The sequence below is a fragment of the Phyllostomus hastatus genome, unplaced genomic scaffold (genome assembly GCF_019186645.2).
Source record: "Phyllostomus hastatus isolate PE091 unplaced genomic scaffold, TTU_PhHast_1.1 phas_contig_840, whole genome shotgun sequence".
Taxonomy (NCBI): domain Eukaryota; kingdom Metazoa; phylum Chordata; class Mammalia; order Chiroptera; family Phyllostomidae; genus Phyllostomus; species Phyllostomus hastatus.
In genome coordinates this window covers 202,539-223,793 of record NW_025333970.1, presented here as the reverse complement: position 1 = coordinate 223,793, position 21,255 = coordinate 202,539, and the positions used below count along the sequence as shown (strand labels likewise).

Here is a 21,255-nt window from a genome sequence, read left to right as displayed (position 1 = left end):
CTCTGTGCCCCGGTGGCTGCTGCTTCATGGATCACCAGTTTTGCCAACTCTTTCTTGCAAATAGTGTTCATCTTTTTATCTTTCATTCTATTAAAGCACTAATTTTCAACCTTTTTCATCTCATGGCACACATAAAGTCATTACTAGAATTCTGCAGCACATCAAAAAAATATATATTTTTTGACAATCTGACAAAAAATAGGTATAATTTTGATTCATTCACACCAGATGGCTATTGTGTTGGCTGTTGTCATTTTTTTATTTGAAGGTCTAAGCAAAAGGAAGTTTGTATCCCTAAATAGTCAGCTATTGCATGTTTTAAAAATGCTTGAGGCACACTGGTTGAAAATTGCTGTATTAAAGGCACATATTAATTTTATTGACTTGCATATGTTGAATCATCCTGCATTCCTGGGGTAAATACATCTTGATCTGTATTAAATACTGTGTTTTTTTTGGTAGTGTTTATCTGGGTTTGTTATCAGGATAATATTTGTCTTGTAAAATGAATTTGGGAGCATCTTTCTTCTTCAACATTTTTTTAAGAGTTTGAAAAGTACTGATGTCAGGTCTTAAATGTTTGGGGCAGGAGGGGTAGCTGTACTTAATATCAGACAAAATAGACTTTTTAAAAATGAAGATATAATTGAAATACAATATTATGTGAGTTTCAGGAGTATAACATAGTTACTCAACAAAATAGTCTTAAACCAAAAAAATGATAATATCATTATCTAGTGATAAAGGGGTCAATTCATTACGTTGTAAACCTTATCTGATGGACATCCACAGGAAGAATCAGACGGTGACCGGAACCCCAGAAGCACCCTAGATCTCTCCTTGTAGACACTGTTCCCCAGGGAACCACTCCAGCGACTGCCAACACCACAGATTCATTTGCCTGGTTTTGAATTTTATGTCAATGGAATCACATGGTGTGAACTGTTTTGTATCTGATTTATTTCACTCAACATCATGTTTGTGAGAATTATTCATGTTGTTGAGTGTACTAATTTGTTTATTAACTAATAGTATTAACTAATAGTTATTAACTAATAGTATTAACTAATAGTTAATACTATTGTTATAGTATTTCCGTATAAGCGATACTATTGTTTATTTTCAGCTTCTTTAATTTATAATCTCCCACTAGAAGGTTAGCTCCATGGGGACAGGAGCTTTTGATTACTGATATATCCCCTCTACCTGGAACAATGTCTTGTATGTAGTAGAATTTGTCAAATTAAGTTTAAGCTAGTTTTTGCCCTGGCTGGTGTGTCTCAGTGGACTGGGTGCTGGCCTGCAAACAAAAGGCCGCCGGTTCAATTCCCTATCAGGGCACATGCCTGGGTTGCTGGCCATGTCCCCACTTGGGGACGTACATATCTCTTGCACATCGAAGTTTCACTCCCTCTTACTCCCTTCCCCTCTTTCTAAAAATGAATAAATAAAACCTTTAAAAAACTAATTTGTAGCCACTCAGAAGTGCTCAAGCCCTGCATCAGCTCCCTCTCAAGCCAATAGTTCTCCTCAGTAGTTTCCGTAGTGGTCCCTTGATTTGCTGGTTCCTGAGTGTAAATCAGGAAACTCAGCAGGAGACAGAACAACGCTGTTGTATGTGTCCTGCAAATAACTACAGGGAGGCTGGAGGTACATGGAGACAGCTGCACCAAAGAAAATGGTCACCACAGTAGGTGACCGCACTGACAGTTATGTTCTAAAGATGAGAAAGGACAGATGAGATTATAGATTGGATAAACCGAGGAATGAGAAATGGTTGGATCTATTGATATAAGTAGTTTTTCTTAAGCCATTTCTGCTTTCTGGTAAAATTGGAATATGGCTACGTTTATTCATTGGTTCCCCCTGGATCACTGTGGAAAGCCTTAAGAGATCCTTGGTGACATAGGCAATGAGTAACATTTAAAACTAGAGTTGGTGGGAGAGAGATTTTCAACTTCTGCAGCTCTTCACAGAAGTTGGGGAACAAAGCCCTAGAGATCTCATTAGAACAATTGTTAGAAAGGAGCGTCTGACAGCAAGGGTCTTGTTTTCTCTGCGTCCACGGGGATCTGGCTCTTGGAAGACTGGAACTCATTAACATGTTCTCCACAGATACACGGCTATTAAAAAGTTTCAAAAGGGTTTCATTATAATTCACAAAATGGAGCAATCTCTAGGGATGTCTGTCTTAGAGGAGAAACCCTTGTGTAAGGACCGATTGCCCTGGGAGCGGATGGTGCCAGCGCCCCTCACTGCGGGGTGCGTCACTTCCTCAGAGCCACTCAGCAGCCCTGGGATTCACCCAACGGTATCTTCTGCACCATCACATCCCAGCTTCCCAAACACAGCTGGAACGATCACCCTTCGCTTTGGGAGGGCACTTTGTCGAGCAGGGACGTAACCGGCATATGGAGGAGAGCTGCCTCCTACCAGCGACACTGTGTTGTTCATTCTATTGTGTTAATGGCTCACTGTTCTCCACTCCACGACATTTCCACTTGCCATGAGTATTGTGTTCACTGCCATGTTCCTAGCAAAGTGTTAGTACATAATAAATCAGCATTTGTTGATTATATGTGTTAATTTATAAAGGATAGTAAATAGGTGAAGACTTCCTATCTTTTAAAATAAACATTTTTGAAAAAAATGGGCATAGGTAATTTCTTTAAAAATATATTTTATTGTTTATGCTATTACAGTTGTGCCAGCATAGGTACTTTTTGATGGAGTAAACTCTGAGGGCAAAGGCACTGATTTTATATTGACAATAAAATGGTGACTCTACTTCTTCATGTGTCTCTATTTACCATTAGTCCACATTCCTTAGGTTTTGACAACTATGTACATGTAGTTTAAAAATAAATAAAAAGAATACATATAAAGACAAAGGAACAGGCGATATATGATAAAATTGAAAAGGGACATATCCTGTATCCAAAAAATTTTATATATATAGGAAAACTCTTCCCCATGAGACAGGAATATTGATGATAGCTTTATTTGTAATAGCACAGACCTGGAAGGCACCTAAATGAATATTAGTTAGAGATCAGATTAAGACCCTGTGGTGCATTCATATAAGGGAATGTATTACAGTGCAGAATGCATCTAAATAGATACAACCCGATGACATTAAATGAAGGTGAAGAAAGTTTTTGCATCCGTTGGAGTGATCACGCAGGGAGCTGTGAGCCCTGTTAGCCGTTTAACCTTGACCGTAAGTGCCATGAAGGGCTTGGGCAGAAGTGAGTGCTGCTGTGGTTTCAGCCTGGCTGTGCTGTTAACAGACTCACATTTTTGTTCCAACGCATGGGAATAAATTGGAGGGGAATAAGGCTAGAGGCCAAGAGAGAAATCAGGAAATTGTTGTAGTTTCGTGGGTGAGCCATGGCAATGGAAAGCAAAAACAAATTCGAGAAATACCGAGACACTGAGGAGGATAAACTCACAGGGTATTTACTGCAAGCAAACAATGAGAAAAAGGACTGGCTTACGGATAATGGTTGAACTTCTCTTTCAACCAACTGAATCCTCTTCATAATCCTAATTTCAAACATTTCTGTTAAGCAACACCTCTAGTTTTCCAGCTGACTTACTCTTGATCCTTCAACCTCTCCCACCCATTGAGTTTACCACTTTTTCTTACTGGAATCATTTCTGTCTTTCTCTTTCTTCCTTAACCAACATTTGCAATAAATAGCAATATCACAACTTATGTCATGTTCAACTCTCTACCAAGCCCATACCTCTCCTAATGCAGCTTAATAAGACTGCACAAAACTCAATTTCATTGTAAAGCCATGACCACATGTCTCAAGTAAACTTCTCTTTATTTTTTAAGGTATGATTAGTGGTTTATTAGAAGTTCTAAATATAAACTTGTAATGTTGCCAGACAATTGTGTTATTCTTCCTTAGCCCTTCCCTTTCCGCTCTCACAGGTAACTACTTCACATCCTCTGGTTCATCAGATTGCCAATACCTGCTTGCTCACTCTCACTCTCTGCTGATAAATTTTATGCCCAAATTTACTGAAAAACAGGCGGGCAATCAGAAAACACTTAGGGAGCACTAGTGATATGCATGAAAGCTTGCTGTGCAGTTTTGCATATTCCCTATTATTTAATATGTAGGAAGCAAATGATAGCAAGAAAAAATGAGGAAAGGTAGGCTAGACTATTCCAGCTAAAATGATAAAGAGTCAATGAATAGTTACTTTCATCTAAGAGGTTAAATTGCAACATCAAATGAAATATTTCTTTAAAGAGTTTTAGTAGTTTGCTTATTTCATTGCTTCAATATACTTGAAGTGTGAACAATAAGATTGCAATGCCTTCTTCCCATTTTACAGTGAAAGGAAAGCATTCGGAAAATAACAAGCTCAGGTCAGATCTCCCTGACCAGGAGTCTGGGCTCATGTACCTCGGTCCCTCTGTTACTCTGAACTCTCACTCCGAACCACCCACCCCTCATGGACTGAATGCTTTTTCTTTTCACCTACCCGCTTTCTTCTTTCCTTCCTGCATGTTCATTTTACTGCTGTCTCATCCCCTTCCCTCCAGTTTATAAACATGTCATACTTTCTCTTTTAGTAACATCTGCTCCTCTGCTTCTCTTTAGAGTGAGACTCCTCGTAAGATTCGATTTGATTTGATTCACTACCTCCATTTCAGGTCTGTTTCTGCCTCCTGAGTTCACTCCAGTCACGACTTCACCCTTCACTCCGCTGACACAACTCTTTGCAGGTCTGCGAGGGAGAGACCGCATTACAGAATCTCCTGATCAGTTTTCCGTCCCGGCATCACTGAACTCAGCCACATCCTAGACAGTTGGTCTCTGATTCCTTTTGGAAACACTCTCTGCTCTCTCTTTCCAGGATAACCACTGATTTTCCTCCGACTCACTGGACACATCTCAGTCCTTCCTGGTGCCTCCTCACCCTCCTGACCTGCATATTACGCTGGCTGCTGGGACCCTCTTGCCCCACACTCATGCGCTGCCTGAGCCGGTGTCTCCGGCATATTTTCCAAGCTCTCCCTTGACCCTCTGTGTTTAAAATCGCAGCCCTCCCCTATTTCTTAGCACCTGCCCATCATACTTATCTTCACAACACTTCTAAACGTTGCTATCACAGGTTTTATTTTTTCACTTCCCTGCTTTCCCTCTTACCCACTAAAATGCATGCCCAATGCCATGGGGATTTCTTGTGTGTTTGTTCCTGTACCCCCAAAAATGACTGGCACAATATATATTTGCTGAATGAATGAATGAGGAGGAAAAGTGTGAAACCTAGAAAAAATATAAAATAGATTAAGTTTGTCTTGTACCACCCATGATAACAAGATGGAGAGTGATCTCTGATAATCGGATTAAGAAGCATTTACTGAGCTATCTTCTCATAGCTCTTATTTATAATCACAGCAAGTATAAAATCACACATGAGCATATATGGAATATTTATTTCTCTTGCAGGAAGTTTGAGTGCCATGGCTAAGAGGTACACGATGTGCACAGTAGGCTGAATCCCGATGTCTATTTCCACCTGAACCTCCACCTCTGTAAGGGCCAGTCTGTAAGGATGAAACATGGGTTAGTGAGAGGGAGAACTGACAGAGGATAAAGTGAATGCTTCCAATATTTTTTCTATGGAGGTTATTCTGTTTTTCCCATTAGATGGTAGAATGGTTGCAATATATTTGATTCTTCCTGCTTTGTGCCCAAATAAGTGAAGTAAGTGATCTTGGTAAACTAATTTATAAATTAAGCAAAAGGTGGTGCTTTTCAAAGACATAGTGACCTTTCCCCCCTTGATATCTGATACTCGTTATTCCCTATAACCTGTAATGATGGTTCTAAAATTTTTAGAGAACAGTGTGATAAAACCTTCCCCTTGTGTAGTAAAGGGGAAGTTTTAAAGAGAATTAATTGGAAATTCCATAGGAAGCTTTCAAAGTCACTAGAAATTTATATGCTTTCTGCTGATATCCTGCCCCCACTCCAAGATATTACTGGTTCTATAGTAATATTTAAAGAACAGAGAGATGACACAAATTTATTGCAATCATTGTTTGCTAGAGATTGATTCTAAAAAGGATTTTTATTAATTTAGAAATGTATAGCATCTTTTTATGCCAGTAGGACACATAAGTTGTTTTTCAGTGGAAAAGGCATTATGAGGTACCAAATTTGGGATATTGGCCGCATTAATTATGCCCTTAATAAACATCATCATGACTTAGAATCAACTCTTGTGAGTTTATAAGTAGGAAGAACCAACTGTGTTCTAATTTTTCCATTTCTTTAGAAAATAACAGAATGCTTTCTATAATGCAAATTAAACCAAAAACCCATTTGTACAAGCCCTAACTAATCTAAAATAAAACCCATTCTATCTGAACAAAGCATAAGAATTAGTACTCAAAATAGGAAAACAGTGTATCTGAAAGTGATATATTGTGAGAACAATTTATTAAGTATTTGCTATTCTTCTGAGGACTCTAGACTGACCTAAATTTTCTTGCAGTTTTTGAAGGAGTTTAAATGAGAAATTGCTAAGCCCATCCAGTTCCCCACGATCCTGCTGGCAGCACTCTCAAATGTCAGACACCTTATTCACTTGCAGAAATTTTAACGTAACACATTTTCCCAGGTTATGAGATGGGATTCATCCAACAGATACTATTTCAGGCCTGAAGAGTGCCTGCCTTTGAGACTCATTTGTTTGACATAAACCATTCAAATCAATTTCTGTTATGACTGGGGAGGGGCTGCAGTTTCATGTGAACATGAAGAAGCTGACGTCACCCAATCGTAAACATGCCAACAGCTTCCCAGAGCTCGACTCTCAATTCTCTGCCTCTGTCCAAGATCATCCTGATAACATGGGGAAAGTGGAGATGAAGCATCTTCAAACATTTTAATCAAGAAGACCCCTTAGTCTTCTTTTGTCACTAATGGAGTATTAGGTATTGAATATAAGCAATAGATTCTTCCTGTTCTGTAAAGCAAATACCTCATGGTCTTGCTTACACCCTTTCTTTGCCATTCTCTATTGCCTCAGAAAGTCAAACATAAATATCATTACAATCAGTCACATACATGATTAAAAATCTGCATGACCCACATTGGTGTTGGAGGTCCCGAGTTCTGGATAATCGAACAATTTATTTTGCCTCTCATTTAGGCATTTGACATTTATTATAAAAGTACACTTGAATTTTCTACAGAGAATAAGTAAGTACTTTCCTACTTCTAAGCGGTTGCTTTTCATATATACTGAGGACCCACTAAGTACAAATCATTGTGATGGAAGTTGGCACAGGTGCAGAAATGCCTGGTGTCCACATTCACAGCGGGTGTTTTGCAAGCAGAGCTCACCATTGAGGCGGGGACTGGAGCCCTCCAGCGAGGAAAGGCTTAGATGGACTGGAGAGGAATGTCAGTGAGTGTCAGTTCTGGAGCAATGCATTTTCTCAGCCCAGCTAGCCCATCAAATTCCCTGTCTCATTAGGTGTCTTTTCGGCCCATAACATCAGAGTATTCCTTTACTTGCCAGGTGTAACAACATATACAGGATGTAGGTCAAGAGAGAATCTCCATCCTGACTGGTGTGGCTCAGTGGGTTGGGCATCAGCCTAAAAACTGGTTTGATTCCTGGTCGGGGAACATGCCTGGGTTGCAGACCAGGTCTCCAGGCTGGGAAGGCAACCGATGTGTCTCTCGCACATTTCTCTCTCTTTCTCCCTCCCCTCCCCTCTCTCTGAAAATAAATACATCAACATTTTTTAAAATCCCCCAATTTGATCACCTTTTACTATGTGTCCGCACCCTCCCTCCCTAGAACCTTCTTCATGGCCTCTTTGACGTCTTTGTTTCTCAGTGTGTATATGAGGGGGTTGACGCTGGGAGTGACAATTGTGTAGAAAAGAGTGAGGAACTTGCCCTGGTCCTGGGAATAAGTGTTTGCCGGCTGGAGGTACATGTATATGATCGTACCATAGAAGAGGGAGACAACAGTTAGGTGGGAGCTGCAGGTGTTGAAGGCTTTCTTTCGCCCGGCAGCAGACTTGATTGCAAGCACAGCCCTCGCAATGTACCCATACGAGGTGAGGATGAGGCTGAGCGGTGCCAGAATGATGAAGATCGCCAAAGCGAATGCCAGTGCTTCCAGGGCCATGGTGTCGACACAGGCCATGCCAATGAGCGCTGGCATCTCACAGAGAAAGTGGTCCACCCGCCGGTGCCCACAGCGGGGCAACAGCAACGTCTGGGGTGTCATTATGAGAGAATTGCCAAAGCCGCTCAACCAGGCCACGGAAGCTAGCTTCCCACAGAGGCGTGGGTGCATGATGACTGTGTAGTGCAGGGGCCTGCAGATGGCAACGTAGCGGTCATAGGCCATGACCGCCAGGAGGACACACTCCACACCCCCCAGGGCCAGGACGAAGTAGAGCTGGGTGGCACAGCCCAGGTAGCTGATGGTCTTATCGGGGCCCCACAGGTTGTAGAGCATCTGAGGGACAGAGCCTGTGGTGAAACACATGTCTAGGAACGAGAGGTTGGCCAAAAAGAAATACATAGGTGTGTGCAGCCGGGAGTCCAGAGCTGAAAGCAAGATGATGGTTATGTTGCCAAAGAGAGTCAGCAGATAGAAAGTGAGGACAACCACGAAGAGGACCAGCTCCAGGAGGGGACGGTCGGAGAAGCCCACCAGGATGAAGCCTTCGGGAGAACTTACGTTGTTCCTTTCCGTCACCTGTGGCCACATAGTGCCTGTGAGGAGAGAGAGGGGTCTCTGTGAAAAGTGTAGGTGTACTTCCTCAAAACGGATGGCTGGTACCATGGGAACTTCCTTGGAAATGCCGATGCCCCACCCAGAATTTCAATAGGTGTTCATTAAGTCACTGTGCGGGCTGAGAAATACGGTATTTGGGGGTTTTTCAGGCTCTTGGCTGTGATTATTGACCAGCCTTTTGCATCCTTCTTTTCATATTGATAGGATGTAAAAAAACTGATTATTTTATAAGGAATCAACACTCACTCCAAATTGTCCACTTTTTTCTTTTTTAAATGAAGAAGCACAAATCTTGTAGTACTATGTAACCTGTGGATAGGAGTGGTGGCTTGTGTCTCTACATCAGAGAACCCGGCTTGCTGTTGGCTAAAATCTCATTCTAATCAGTGACTGTTTCGTCAACACTGGGAAACCCTGGGTCATATCCAACCCAAGGGTAAGAGAGATCAAGCAAATCTTAGGAAGAAGATTACCTCCTTACTGCTTTAGCTGCACCTCGATTCCATCCATTCTCTTTAACAGAACATAACCCCACCACGCCCCCACCCAGCCCTGCGCTAAACCTCTGATATTATGTTTTTTATCCACATGGTGTATTTTACCCCTGGGGTCGGGCGACTTATCTGAAGCTGAGAATGCTTTGCTATAAAGATGAGAAAGACAGAAATAAAACAATTGCCAGGACTCAATCTCAATGGAGCTAATATTCAGTCCTTTAAAAAACAGCTTTTCCTTCCCTCTTACTCACATTTATTCTCACAGAGAACTCCACTTTCAGGAAAACGATATGATTATTTTATTTATGTATCTCTTATGAACCCATAGAAATGAAAGATTTTAAAATCTTTATAATACTCTATACTTTCAATTACTAGGCAGTGTTTGTATGTCCTGGGGGAATGTACTGTGTAGTGTAAGTTAACCAAGCTCAAAGTCTTATTCTGATATTGTCGCATATTTTCCTAAGCAGTTAGCAAGTAATAAGAGTCATGATTCTGAGTGAAAGGAAACATGTCACATCTCCAAGGTGACTGGGGTGCAGAATAGGTGTCGCTGCTCTCCGACTGCTTTGCTGGAACCAAATCACATTGTGGTGTGTGTTCCCCACAACAATTCTACCATTCTGCACCTTGAAATGGACACTTGTTGGAAATTATAAGATTATCACAGTCCTCAGTGCAGAGGCCACATCAAGCTTCCCCAGTGGTCATGGACGTACGTGACACTGTCTGGGGGGACAGGCAGCTTGGTGATTAGATAACTGGGGACCAGCAGTTACAACCCAGCCAGCCTGGTGGCTTTCCCTCCACCTCCTGTAAAGTGGAAATGTAAAACTATACACAAAAAGGTTAGGAAAGAACACACATATATATATAGCAAACTGGGAGGGTACACAGCACATTGGTGATAATGAATGTCTCTGGAGGGGAAATAGAATCCGAGATTGGGCCAGTCTTTGTCAGTTTCCCTATGTTTAATTGATCTAAAATTATGAAAGAAGCACTGGCTGGTGCAGCCCAGTGGATTGAGCGCCAGCCTGAAAACCAAAGAGTCACAGGTTTGATTCCCAGTCAGGGCACATGCCTGGGCTTCAGGCCAGGTCTCCAGTAGGGGGGCACTCGAGAGGTAACCAAAAATTGATGTTTTTTTCCTTCTCCCTTCCCCTCTCTCTAAAATAAATAAAATCTTTAAAAAAAGACAAGAAATTAATGCAATGTCATCAGACATTATTGAATAGAGTAATAGGAGGATCTCTTTTGTTCACAGGGTGGAGGAAGGAGAGAAGGTGAGTAGTTTCATTATGAAAGTGTTACCGGACAGGAAACAGCCCCAGAGCCAGCCAGCCTTGGGCTGGGCTGTAGTGTGTGGCTCTTGACTGTGCAGGAAAGATTTCACAATGCAAGTTTGTGTAACTCTGAGGATGCGTTTGTCGCTGGAGACAGTGGAACAGGGAAGGGCTGAGCACAGAAGGAGCAACACAAGAGCCCAGGCTTGGCTGCTGTCAGCTCACTGGAGAGTCAGACAAAAGGGGGCCTTGGGGACAGGTTCAGGGGGCCAGCCTGGGGCGAGCTGCCACCCTGGTTGCAAGTCTCCTGGGGAGCCGTTAGGGTTTGGGAGATGCACCCTGGTGGGCGGGGTGGGGGAGCGGGTGGGAAGAAGGGAAAGGCGTGGGCATGCTCCTGGAGAGAGAGCACAATATTTTATTTTTTTCTTGTTTTTGAAATCAACCAAAGGACCCACAAAGCATGACGTTATTTAACTAGGATTGTTCTCATGAGTTTTTTATTCTGACTGAAAGTTTTTCTGGTGGCTAAACTATCTGTTCACTGCTCACTTTCCCCCTCATTTTATCACATCAAAATCCAACTGCTGTTTTTCTTTTCCAAGCCTTCCCTTTGCAAGCACTGCGTCTTTATATTTCAGAACTTTAAATAACGAATGGCTAACTCCTTGGTTTGCCAAGAACAGTCTTTTAAATGATCTGTATGTCTCACTTTCTTTACACTGAATAGGATGGCTTCTCAACACAGGAAAGGACAGATTTCTCATAGAAGTCAAGCACTTAATTATTTAATTGTATGATGCAATTGATCGCTTACCACATTTAAGTAAATTTTTATTGTTTGGGAAATAAGATGAATGTGCATCTCCTCCATGACTTCTGATTTCAATTTCACAAGGTTTAAAAAAAATTGAGTCACAGAATGCCCCAGGATCAACTATCATCTACATCTTTTACAAGGAGCCAGGATGGGGTTTACGACTCAGGCTGTTTGGAGAGATAACCTGTCACGCCCCAGGGCTAAGAGAAGTGCTGGTGTTTCACAGCCGGACAAGCTGCTCATCTGTGCCGATGGCACTTGAGGTAAATGCAGAGCCGTGGGGAACCCAGAACCCTCCACACTGGAGTTCAAAGCCCCACTGTGAACACTCAACAGCACTAATACTGAGAGCCCATTATTCAATACCCTCTCAGGCAATGCAGGACCATAATCAGTATTTTGTTCTTCGAGTTTGCCTTTTCAGTAGATTCCACTATGTTCTAAATTCATGTCTTTGGTAAGAACTCCATTAAGTGAGTTCAGAATCTCTCCAGCTTTCTCATTGAATGAGTGATATTTAACCATCATCTTTACAACTTGGCCAAGCCCATGTGAAGGTGCATAATATGTCCAAATGCCCACAAGTCAGCGATAGTCTGCGGTTAGAAAAAAAACAAAACCAAAACCAGATGACTGGATAGAGGTGGTCCCATTTCTTCCTACCTAGGATCCTTAACTTACCAAATTTGACGGCAACCTCAGACATGCCATGTCCACTGTTCTTTCTCCTTCTTGGGACTTCCCTTGGGAGCCCAAGTGGGATGGCCAGAGTGAAAACAAGGAGAAAAGAAAGATGACGTTCAGGAAATCTGTGAGAAAAGAAAGACAACGAAGAGGCCATGGGACCCAGCAGCTGAATCTAGACGCATGAAGGGAGAATGTCGATGAACAAACTGCAGTTACACCACCCGAGGGCCCTGAGCGCCCACATCCCCCTCCCGCCCATGTAAGGAGGCCGGGAGACACCTCTGATGTGCACACAGGGAAGGGAACACAGCAGGGGCCCGTGGGTTCCAGTGTGAAAAGAAAGAAGTTCTTATGGGTTTCAGAGTTGATATAGGATTGGACACTTCCTTTTTGGCCTCCCCCAGTGGAGTAAAACTTTCTTTTCAAAAATTCCCTGAACTAATTATTTCTAACAAGGGTTGGGAGAGCATGAGGTCTCAGAGGAAATACTACTCTTCCCAACACAGACACACACAACAGGTTCACCCGAGAGAGAGGCAGAGAGAGCACACCAGACCCTCCGCACTGGGCCTCACTGAGCCCAGGAGTCAGCAAAGAGCTTTCAGGTCCAGAGTGGCTACCTCACTCTCCATTCAGAGCAGAGCGCAGAACCGATGAAAGATGTGCAAGGGTCTGCTGGTCTCCCTTGTGACGCGTGTCCTCTGCCACCTGCTTGGGGCACACAGTGTGGACAAAGGCTGGTCACAGGCCTTCACCATTCTGTTTTCTTCAGATGAGTTTTCTATGTGATTCTAAGGTCCATGATAGTAAAGCTGAACTTGAATATTTTCCATTTAAGACAGCTATATCAAGAAGACAGTGGATAAAAAAAGATATTAACTTTGGCATTTAAAATTAATACAAGAACAAGCCCCAAAATATTAAAATAATCTTGTTTCAATTTGCCAAGTTTGGTGTAAAATTATTATGTCAGGAAATTTACTATGTATCTGACTGACAAATGATTTCAGCTGTCATTAGAATACATGAACAGGTTTGGGTTTTCAGGAAAGACAAAGAACACTAGTGTGCCGTGCACCTCAGACTGCTTTATGATCCGTTACGGCCCCAGGTGAACGAGGTAGAAACAGGTGCATCTCAAAAGCAAATTTTTTTTATGTCTGCCTGTCAACGACTTCTGAGAGAGATGAATTTCACATTTCATCTCTACACCCAGAGATTTTAGTTGATACACATGAGATAACACATAAAAATGTGTTTTGTGCACTTAAACTACTATTTAGTTTTAGTAATTATTATTATTACTATCATATGGATGACTAACTTCAGTGGCTGTTTGTAGATACTTTTTGTCAGGTAGAAACAAAACATATCTGGCCATTACTATGTCACATGCTATGTTTGAAATTTAAACATTATTAAAGTTATGTACTATAATCTTTGTTTAAAATTTTTTTTTGTTTATTCACATGCTGTAATCTTAACACCACCAATTATATTGATGGAAATAGAAGATAAATAGAAAAAATGACAATATCATCTTCGTTGATTTGTAAATAAATGGCATGCAATGACTTTTTTGTCAACAGAAATATGGAACTATGTAGATGATCAATCAAAACTAGTTAATATTAATTCTGTATCCCAGCAAACTTCTTGGCACAATTAGATAATCCCTTCCCCTGAGAGTGGCTCCTTATACTAAGTCATTAAAGCCTCTCAGCCTAATAATATTTTCTCTTGGAAACTGGGGGAAATACCTGGAGAATTTGATGCTCTAGAGAATTCCTCGCCTGAGACCAGGAGTCCCTTAAGAAATGAGTGGATGAGGTGCTCGTGGGGAGTTAACTCAATGGAGGGTGTGGATTTCTTAGCCAATGAAGACATTTCAGAAGCAATCCTTCAAGTTTTTTTTTGCCACCTGACTTGTACTCACACCCTAACCTACCCATAATGCATCATGAATACACATGTGTAACTGATGGAAATATTATAGTTGTGGAAAGCTTTTTCTGTGAAATAAAATAACACAATGCAAGTGCTGCAGGTGGTTGTGAGTGCTGCTTCCCTGCACATGGCCAGCCCTGGACTGAGCCTGCGAGCCTGGACTGTCCCGTGAGCCTCAAGAAATGTGTGTCTTCCTTACTCTCATGGCTGGCTTGGAACCAACCTCCATTTCCAGTTCTGTCTAAGAGCTTCTATTTATTTCATACTCCTAGTGCATGAAACTATTCACCAGTTTCCCTAAACAGAGAAAAATGGAATCCTCTCTGGAAAACAATTTGGAGTAAAGGGGAAGGTGAGTAGCCATGGAGAGAGAATGGCTAGAACTCTAGCTCAGAAAAAATCATGCATGCTTACACACTGGAAAGCTGCATCTACTATCACGAGGAAGAAATTACATAGGAGGGTTTTTGCAAAAGTACAAAAGGTAAGAAGTATTAACTATCTAGCACTGCTCCTGATATAACGTAGACCTTTGTTTATTGTGATTTTCGCCAACTGTATGTCTCCTTACTTATGTGTTCTCTCAGATGGAAATGTTTATTCAAGTAAAGATAACAATGAAGGCTCAGTTCAAATAACCTTCCTGGAAAACACTCTTATTTCTCTTTTTTTAGAGTTGGCTATTCTTTCATCTGCGTTCTAGAGGCTCTTTATTTGCTATTTGCCTTTGTGCTTTAGCACTTGTTACACTCTATATTGGATTTTATTTTATTTTTTGAAAAGTTTTATTTATTTATTTTTAGAGGGGAAGGGAGGGAGAAAGAAAGGGAGAGAAACATCAATGCGCAAGAGATACATCAATTGGTTGCCTCTCACATGGCCCCCATCTGGGGACCTGGCCCACAACCCAGGCATGTGCCCTGACTGGGATTCGAACCAGGGACCTTTTGGCTTGCAGGCCAGCACTCAATCCACCAAGCCACACCAGCCAGGGTTTAGTTTATTGTAAAGAAAACTAAAAGAGGTGAATTATGACTAAGAGAATAAAATACGTATAAAGAGAGGAGAATGGAACATTTAGAGTTTAGCAAAATGAAAGAATTGAAATGCTAGTTGTGGTTGGCATGATCATGGGGATAGAGGACAGCAAAGGGGAGAGAAAAAAGCCCTTTACCTGACCTTCATACAAGGAGTTATGGAAAATAGTGTCTCTGTTGTTTATTTATACGAAGTCAAGGACACAATGAAAAATTACTAGACGTGACAAGAGGCAAGACCATATATATGATCAGTAATCAAGAGTTTTTAAAAAAAATATAGGGCACAGCAAGAGATCCCTAGATAATCTAGATTTTGAAATTAGTAGGCCAACATTTGGACAAAACTATGATTAATTTGTTGAAGAAAGATACAGACAAAACTCTCATGCACTCAAGAGAATTTCACCAGAGACTGACACATAAATAAGAAGAAAACACACATTCTAGAAATGAAAAGTAAAATAACTGAAATCAAAACCTCAGTCTGAACATATGTAACATTATAACATAGGAATAGTGACTGGAAGATAGGTAAGAAAAAAAGAGACAGAAGCAACATGAAGAAAGAGAAAAAAAATGGAAACAAATTAGGAACACAATGACATACATGTCTACACAAAGAGTTTAACAGCCAATCATCAGGCATCAGAAGTGACAAAGAATGGGGCAGAAGCAAATCATGAAAGACAATGCCTAAGAATTTCCCAAAACTAATGAAAAATATCAACTAACGCATTCAAGAAGTCCAGTAAAGTGTATCAGAGATAAACAGAAAATTAGAGATGCATAGAGGTTTGTTTTCTTAGAAATGATGCCGAAAGGATGATTCATAGAGAAAAAAAATCAATACATTTCATCAGAATTGGAAATACGTGTTTTGTGAAAGACCCTGTTGAGAGTCTAAAAGACCAGCTTATGGACCAGGAGAAAATGTGCAAACGGTATACCTGTCAAAAGACTCCTAATTAGAACATGTGAAGAACTCTCAAAACTCAACAGCAAAAATACATACAAAAACAATACACAAATAATTAGAAAATATGCAAAAGACATTACTTGACGTTTTACCACAGAAGAAACATTGCTGGCAAACACGCATGCGAAAATGTGTTCAACGTCACTTGCCATTAGGAAAATGCTAATTAAAATCAAGGGAAATATCACTGTACACTTATATAAAAGAGCTAAAATTTAAAATAGGGATCACACCAAATGCTGACAAGACTGCAGAGAAACAAGATCTCATACATTGTTGGTGGGAATGTAAATAGTACAACCCCTGTGGGAAACAGGTTAAGAAACTAACCATACACTTCCCGTGTGATGTAGCAATCACACCTCTGGACATTCATCCCAGAAACAGGAAGCCAGTGGCATAACATTTTCCAATCCCTTTTTCTGACTTTGACTTTTCTTGACTCGCTCTTACAAAACCCTTGTGATTACATGGGACACACCCAGATAATCCAGGAGATCTCCCCATCTTAAGATCCTTATTTAATCACATCTGCAGTCCTTTTTGTTCTAGAAGGCACCACATTCACAGGTTCCAGGGAGTAGGATGTGGGCACCTGTGGGGCCATCATTCTGTCGACCATGCTTACTATTGGGTTTCATTCTCACAGGCAGGACGCTGGAGTTAGCACCCTGCCTTTTGGTTTGGAGGCATCCGCACACAGGAAGACCATAGCACTTCCAAAAATTTCACTATGCTAACAGTCCCCTCAGTGTTCATGGGAATAATGCCCCCCATCGGTAAGACTGTATTGTCTTACTGAAGTATAAGGAGTTGTTGTTTCCAGCTCTGAAGTCCTCTCAGCATGAGGACATCGGCATGAGTCACCAGGAAGTCCTGTTAGGTGGTAAGATAGTCGAGGATCCCGTAGTCTAAATTGTGTCAGGCAGCTTGAGGGCTGACAGCCCTGAGGGAACCTGGTAAAGATGCTCTGCTGCTCCTCTGCTGGTGTTATCTGCTCAATGAAATGGATTTTGGAACAAACAGCTGTACCATAGGTGCACGCCAGAACCCAGAAGCTGGATTAATTCTTACCATGAGAAGACCACAACTTCAAGATCAATTGCAGTTAAAATTGCCCCTGGATTAAGCTGACAACGATCCATTTCATTCACTAGACTCATTTGTCTCATGCATAGACAGGCCAGACAGAAAATGTAAGTAAGATCCGATACATCTTTCAAGTCTTTAATGGAAGCATTAATTTCTGAATTTTCTCAGGAGGTGGCATTGATCTGAATAATTGCCCTTTTGGAAATGAACAATTCCCGGAGCGCCCACTTGTCCTTCCTACCAAATTGGCTGTTGCTCCGTGAGTCGGGGAAGCAACGTGGGGGTTGTTTCAGGGGTTGAGTACGTGTGGTTGATACATCCAGAATCAGGGAAAATGACTACAGATTGAGTTTGCAGACTTCCTGAGCCCCTGTAAGATATACTTGGACAAAAACAATATAATTCAACTGGCACAAATCTCCACACTTAATGGTTGACCACGTAGTCAGAGTCCCCAGGGAAATAAAGGTTTAGCTCAGAGCTAGGATCCAAGAATCCTAGAAAAGGGGAATTCTTTCCCCAAGTGCTGGTACCCAGAACTGTCTGGAAATATCTTTCTCACTGTAGAAAGATCGGACAGACAGTGAGAGTAGGGATTTGTGATATAACCGCAGGATTCATCCCGGAGAGCGTACAGCCTCCCATCCTTCAAGGGGTTCTGGGCCTCAGACTGAGGCAACTGGGAATGTGGGTGAGCACCCCTGACCCTCTCATGAAGACTCAAATCAGCTCTCTGGCCATCAGCCTGAGAGTCCTCTAGGTTTTACAGAACAAATAGGACCTTTATGCCCATCAAGCTAGTCTTAGGGACCTAAAAGCAACTAGCTATTGTTTTCACTCCACGTGAACAAAGCATTCTGATCACCACTGCGACCCACCTGACTGACATCTTGTCATCTGGATGGCAGGCATTGTGAGAGTCCAAGTGTCCTGCTGAAATTGGGAGTCCACCTCAACCCCGACTTCTCCTTTCATCCTTAGACTACAAAGGACACAGCACTTTCCCCAGAACACTCATTCATTTTATTAACATACGAGGGGGACCCAAAACCCCCCACAACTCTCTTCTGGAGGGCAGGTCTTCCCCTGCTAGAGGAATGCTCTAGGAGCCCCCCTGTATCAGGGCACCAGCTGGCTTTGTTGTGAGAGGCTGCGTTCGGATTCAGGGAAGTTTCTGTGAAGGCTCTTTCAACACCTTTGCCCATTGGATGATGCATGATTTATGAGCCCACTGGCCCACTCCTCACAGAGTGTTCCACAGTTTTTGACCAAAAAACTGCAAGACCCCTGTGCCCCACCCTCCCTATTCACCCAATCTCACCCTGAGCAACTTTTTTGTTTCTGTGAATGAGAAAAGTCCTCAAAGGAAATTCAATTCCATTATGACACTAACTCAGAGTTAGCATCAAACCCCACATTAAGGGGCTCAGTCTCACAAAGTTGTCCCCACTTCAAATACAAATTGCAAGTCCTGGGCCTTCTGTCCTTCCGACTGACTGGCTATGAATCAGGGTTCCCCTAACCTGCTCTCAGGTTTGATAATTTGCTAGGACATCCCACAGAACTCAGGAAAGCAGCTCAGTGCCTTTTACTGGTTTATCGTAAAGAACACAACTTAGGAAGAGCCACAGGGCAGACATGCAGAGAGCAAGGTGTTGCGGGGTGGGGGGCTTTCATACCTTCTCCAAGCACCTCCGGGTATGGACCAACCCAGAAGCTCTCCAAATGCCAGGCGTTAGGCTTGATTGGCTAAATCATTAGCCACTGGTGGTTAACTCAGTGTGCAGCGCTTCTTACCCTTCCTGGTCAGGATGTGGGGCAGAAACTTATAACACTGTCAGCATGAAGTCAGGGTCTCCGGCCACCAGCCCCATCTTGAGGCCATCTAGGGCCCCGCCCAGAGCAGGCTCATTAGCATAAACCCAGGTGTGCTTGTAAAACGTTTATTATGAGTAACAGAAGACTGCAACCCCATCACTCAGAAAATTCCTAGGGTTCTAGAAGTTCCTGTGTCAGGAACCAGGGATTATAGCACAATATCATAAAAGCTATACATTTATTTACATTATGATTCAGAGACCCGCAGCATCGTACCCTGCAACTTAGTTTTCGTATGCAACCCTAAAACGACAAGAAATTAAAAAAAATTCGCTTAAGACAGATTTTTGAAAACCCCTGGTCCCCTGGTCATGACTTGAGCTACCGTGCATTTCCTTAAGCCTCCAGGATGATTAGAGCAGCCCCCGCACCGCAGGCTTCCTTCTCGTCTGCCCCCCCGCCCTCCCCCGTCCTGACTTACAGCAACAAGCCTTGGACCCACGGCTGCGTCCCACGTGCCACAGGAGGGCATTGGAGGGCATTGTCACGCGTCTTTCTCCCCTGAAGACCACAGACTACCCATTTCCCATCCCTGACGCCTCCCAGTCTTTCCAGGCAAGAGACCAAGTAACCAAGATCAGGTCACCGCGTCCCCGAGGTCAGACTCCTGCGGCCTTCCCGGGACCAACCACGGTAACCGGAAAAGACCCCGGCGTTCGGGCTGCCTGTCACTACCAAACCCAATAAGCAATGACAGCGATTGAATCTTTTATGGGCGCTTTATTCAGATGGCGGGCGACCCGAGAATTTGGCGGGTTCATACCCCAACAACCATCTTTCCTTCTCTTTCCTGGCCAGATCTTTTATAAGGGGGTGGGGGAGGACACACAAGGTGCAGTGAGGGCTTTGAGATTCAGAAGCTGCAACATCCCTGTCCTGGGCAGTTAGCTGTTTCCAAGGGGGAGGGGCAGTCGCCTGCTTCTTCCTGGAACAAAGGTTCGGAGGTCCCCAGGAGGTAATCCTCTATCAGTGCCCCAGGAGGTCGGCTGCTTTTTGCAGGAGCCAGGATGGGCCTTATCTATAGTTTCTGAAACAAAAGCTTAACATACACATTACTTGCTCGATTTACAGCTTTTTACCTTAAGCTAAAATTTTCCAAGTTTTGAGTCCCCTATCACCACCACAACGAAAGCTCCTCAGTGGCCAGCGACAACCCTTTGAGTTCAGGGCAGAAGCAAGGGAGTTAGCAGGGTGTCCCGAATGTTCACCAGCTCGTGAGCTGTTCCCTGCAGAGTTTCCAGAAGCAGCTCCCAGGGCCGCAGGCCCAGCGCACACCCGGAGCCTGTTCCAGCCGCGTCACGCTGCCTCCGCGGGAGTCAGGAAGGTTCTGGGGCCAAGAGCAGCTGCCACCGCCTCTGGAACCTCTGGAGCCCTGTGGGTCGACTGCAGTTGGGAAACTGCTGTTGTCACTTCCAGTCCCGCGGGCTTCTCTTACGCACAGGCACAGACCCAGGCTTGGCGAGGCCTGAAGCCTGTACCATCTTGGACAGTCTCCTTGATGAGATAGATGCAAAATTATCAATCAAAAGTAGATAGAAGAGTCGCTATATATTTTCTTAGGATTAGAAAAGAGATCACCCAAATTACGTATGTCTAAAAGGAGGAAATTAGATGTCAACATAGGAAGCATTCAAACCTGTAGAGAATTTTTGGTGAGTTTATTTGAGCCAAACTGATGCAAATTGCGGGGAAGCATCATCTCCACGGACTGAGAAATGCTCCGGGGATTGCCAGTTTGGCGCCTTATTTTATGCATTAGATCCAAGGAGGAGCCATGAGGGGGTTGCATGAAGCCCACTGGTGGTGGGTCGGGGAGGTGGGGGAAAGCGAAGCCGGGAAAGCTCTGGGCTAGGGTGAAAGGTACCAAGACAGACACAAGCTTCTTTAAACAGGTGGGTGAGAGATAGTTAACAGTCAACAATGAGCGTGACAATGACAATGAGGTGATTTGTCGTCTCAGCTTGTGCCCCGGGGGTTTGGGCAAAAGGGAAGTTACCTGGACATTCCAAAGGCCTGTTATCCTAGATGCAAAAAGACGACAGGCTCAGTTATGGGAAAGATTGACCTTTGTTAGGGAAAGATACTGCCCTAGAATAGGCCTACCCACCATGAACTGCTTTAATTAATAAATTTTAATTTTAGTCCCTCCTATGTGGTTACTTTAGGCTCTGAGTTTGTAAGACTGCCTCACAGGCCTGCCCTGAGCTTGTCAGGTGAATATGTAGCCCCTTTTCTC

General features: G+C 42.9%; 1 protein-coding gene across 1 annotated transcript; it reads right to left on the bottom strand.

Moving 5' to 3' along the window:
• Positions 1-7,815: 7,815 nt before the first annotated feature.
• On the bottom strand, positions 7,816-8,769 carry LOC123826659 (putative olfactory receptor 2W6). Its single transcript, XM_045850691.1, has one exon. The coding sequence runs from the start codon at positions 8,767-8,769 to the stop codon at positions 7,816-7,818; it is 954 nt and encodes a 317-aa protein (XP_045706647.1).
• Positions 8,770-21,255: the final 12,486 nt, after the last annotated feature.

Coding starts and splice junctions, on each gene's coding strand:
- LOC123826659 (XM_045850691.1), bottom strand. CDS start 8,769: ATGTGGCCACAGGTGACGGAAAGGAACAACGTAAGTTCTCCCGAAGGC.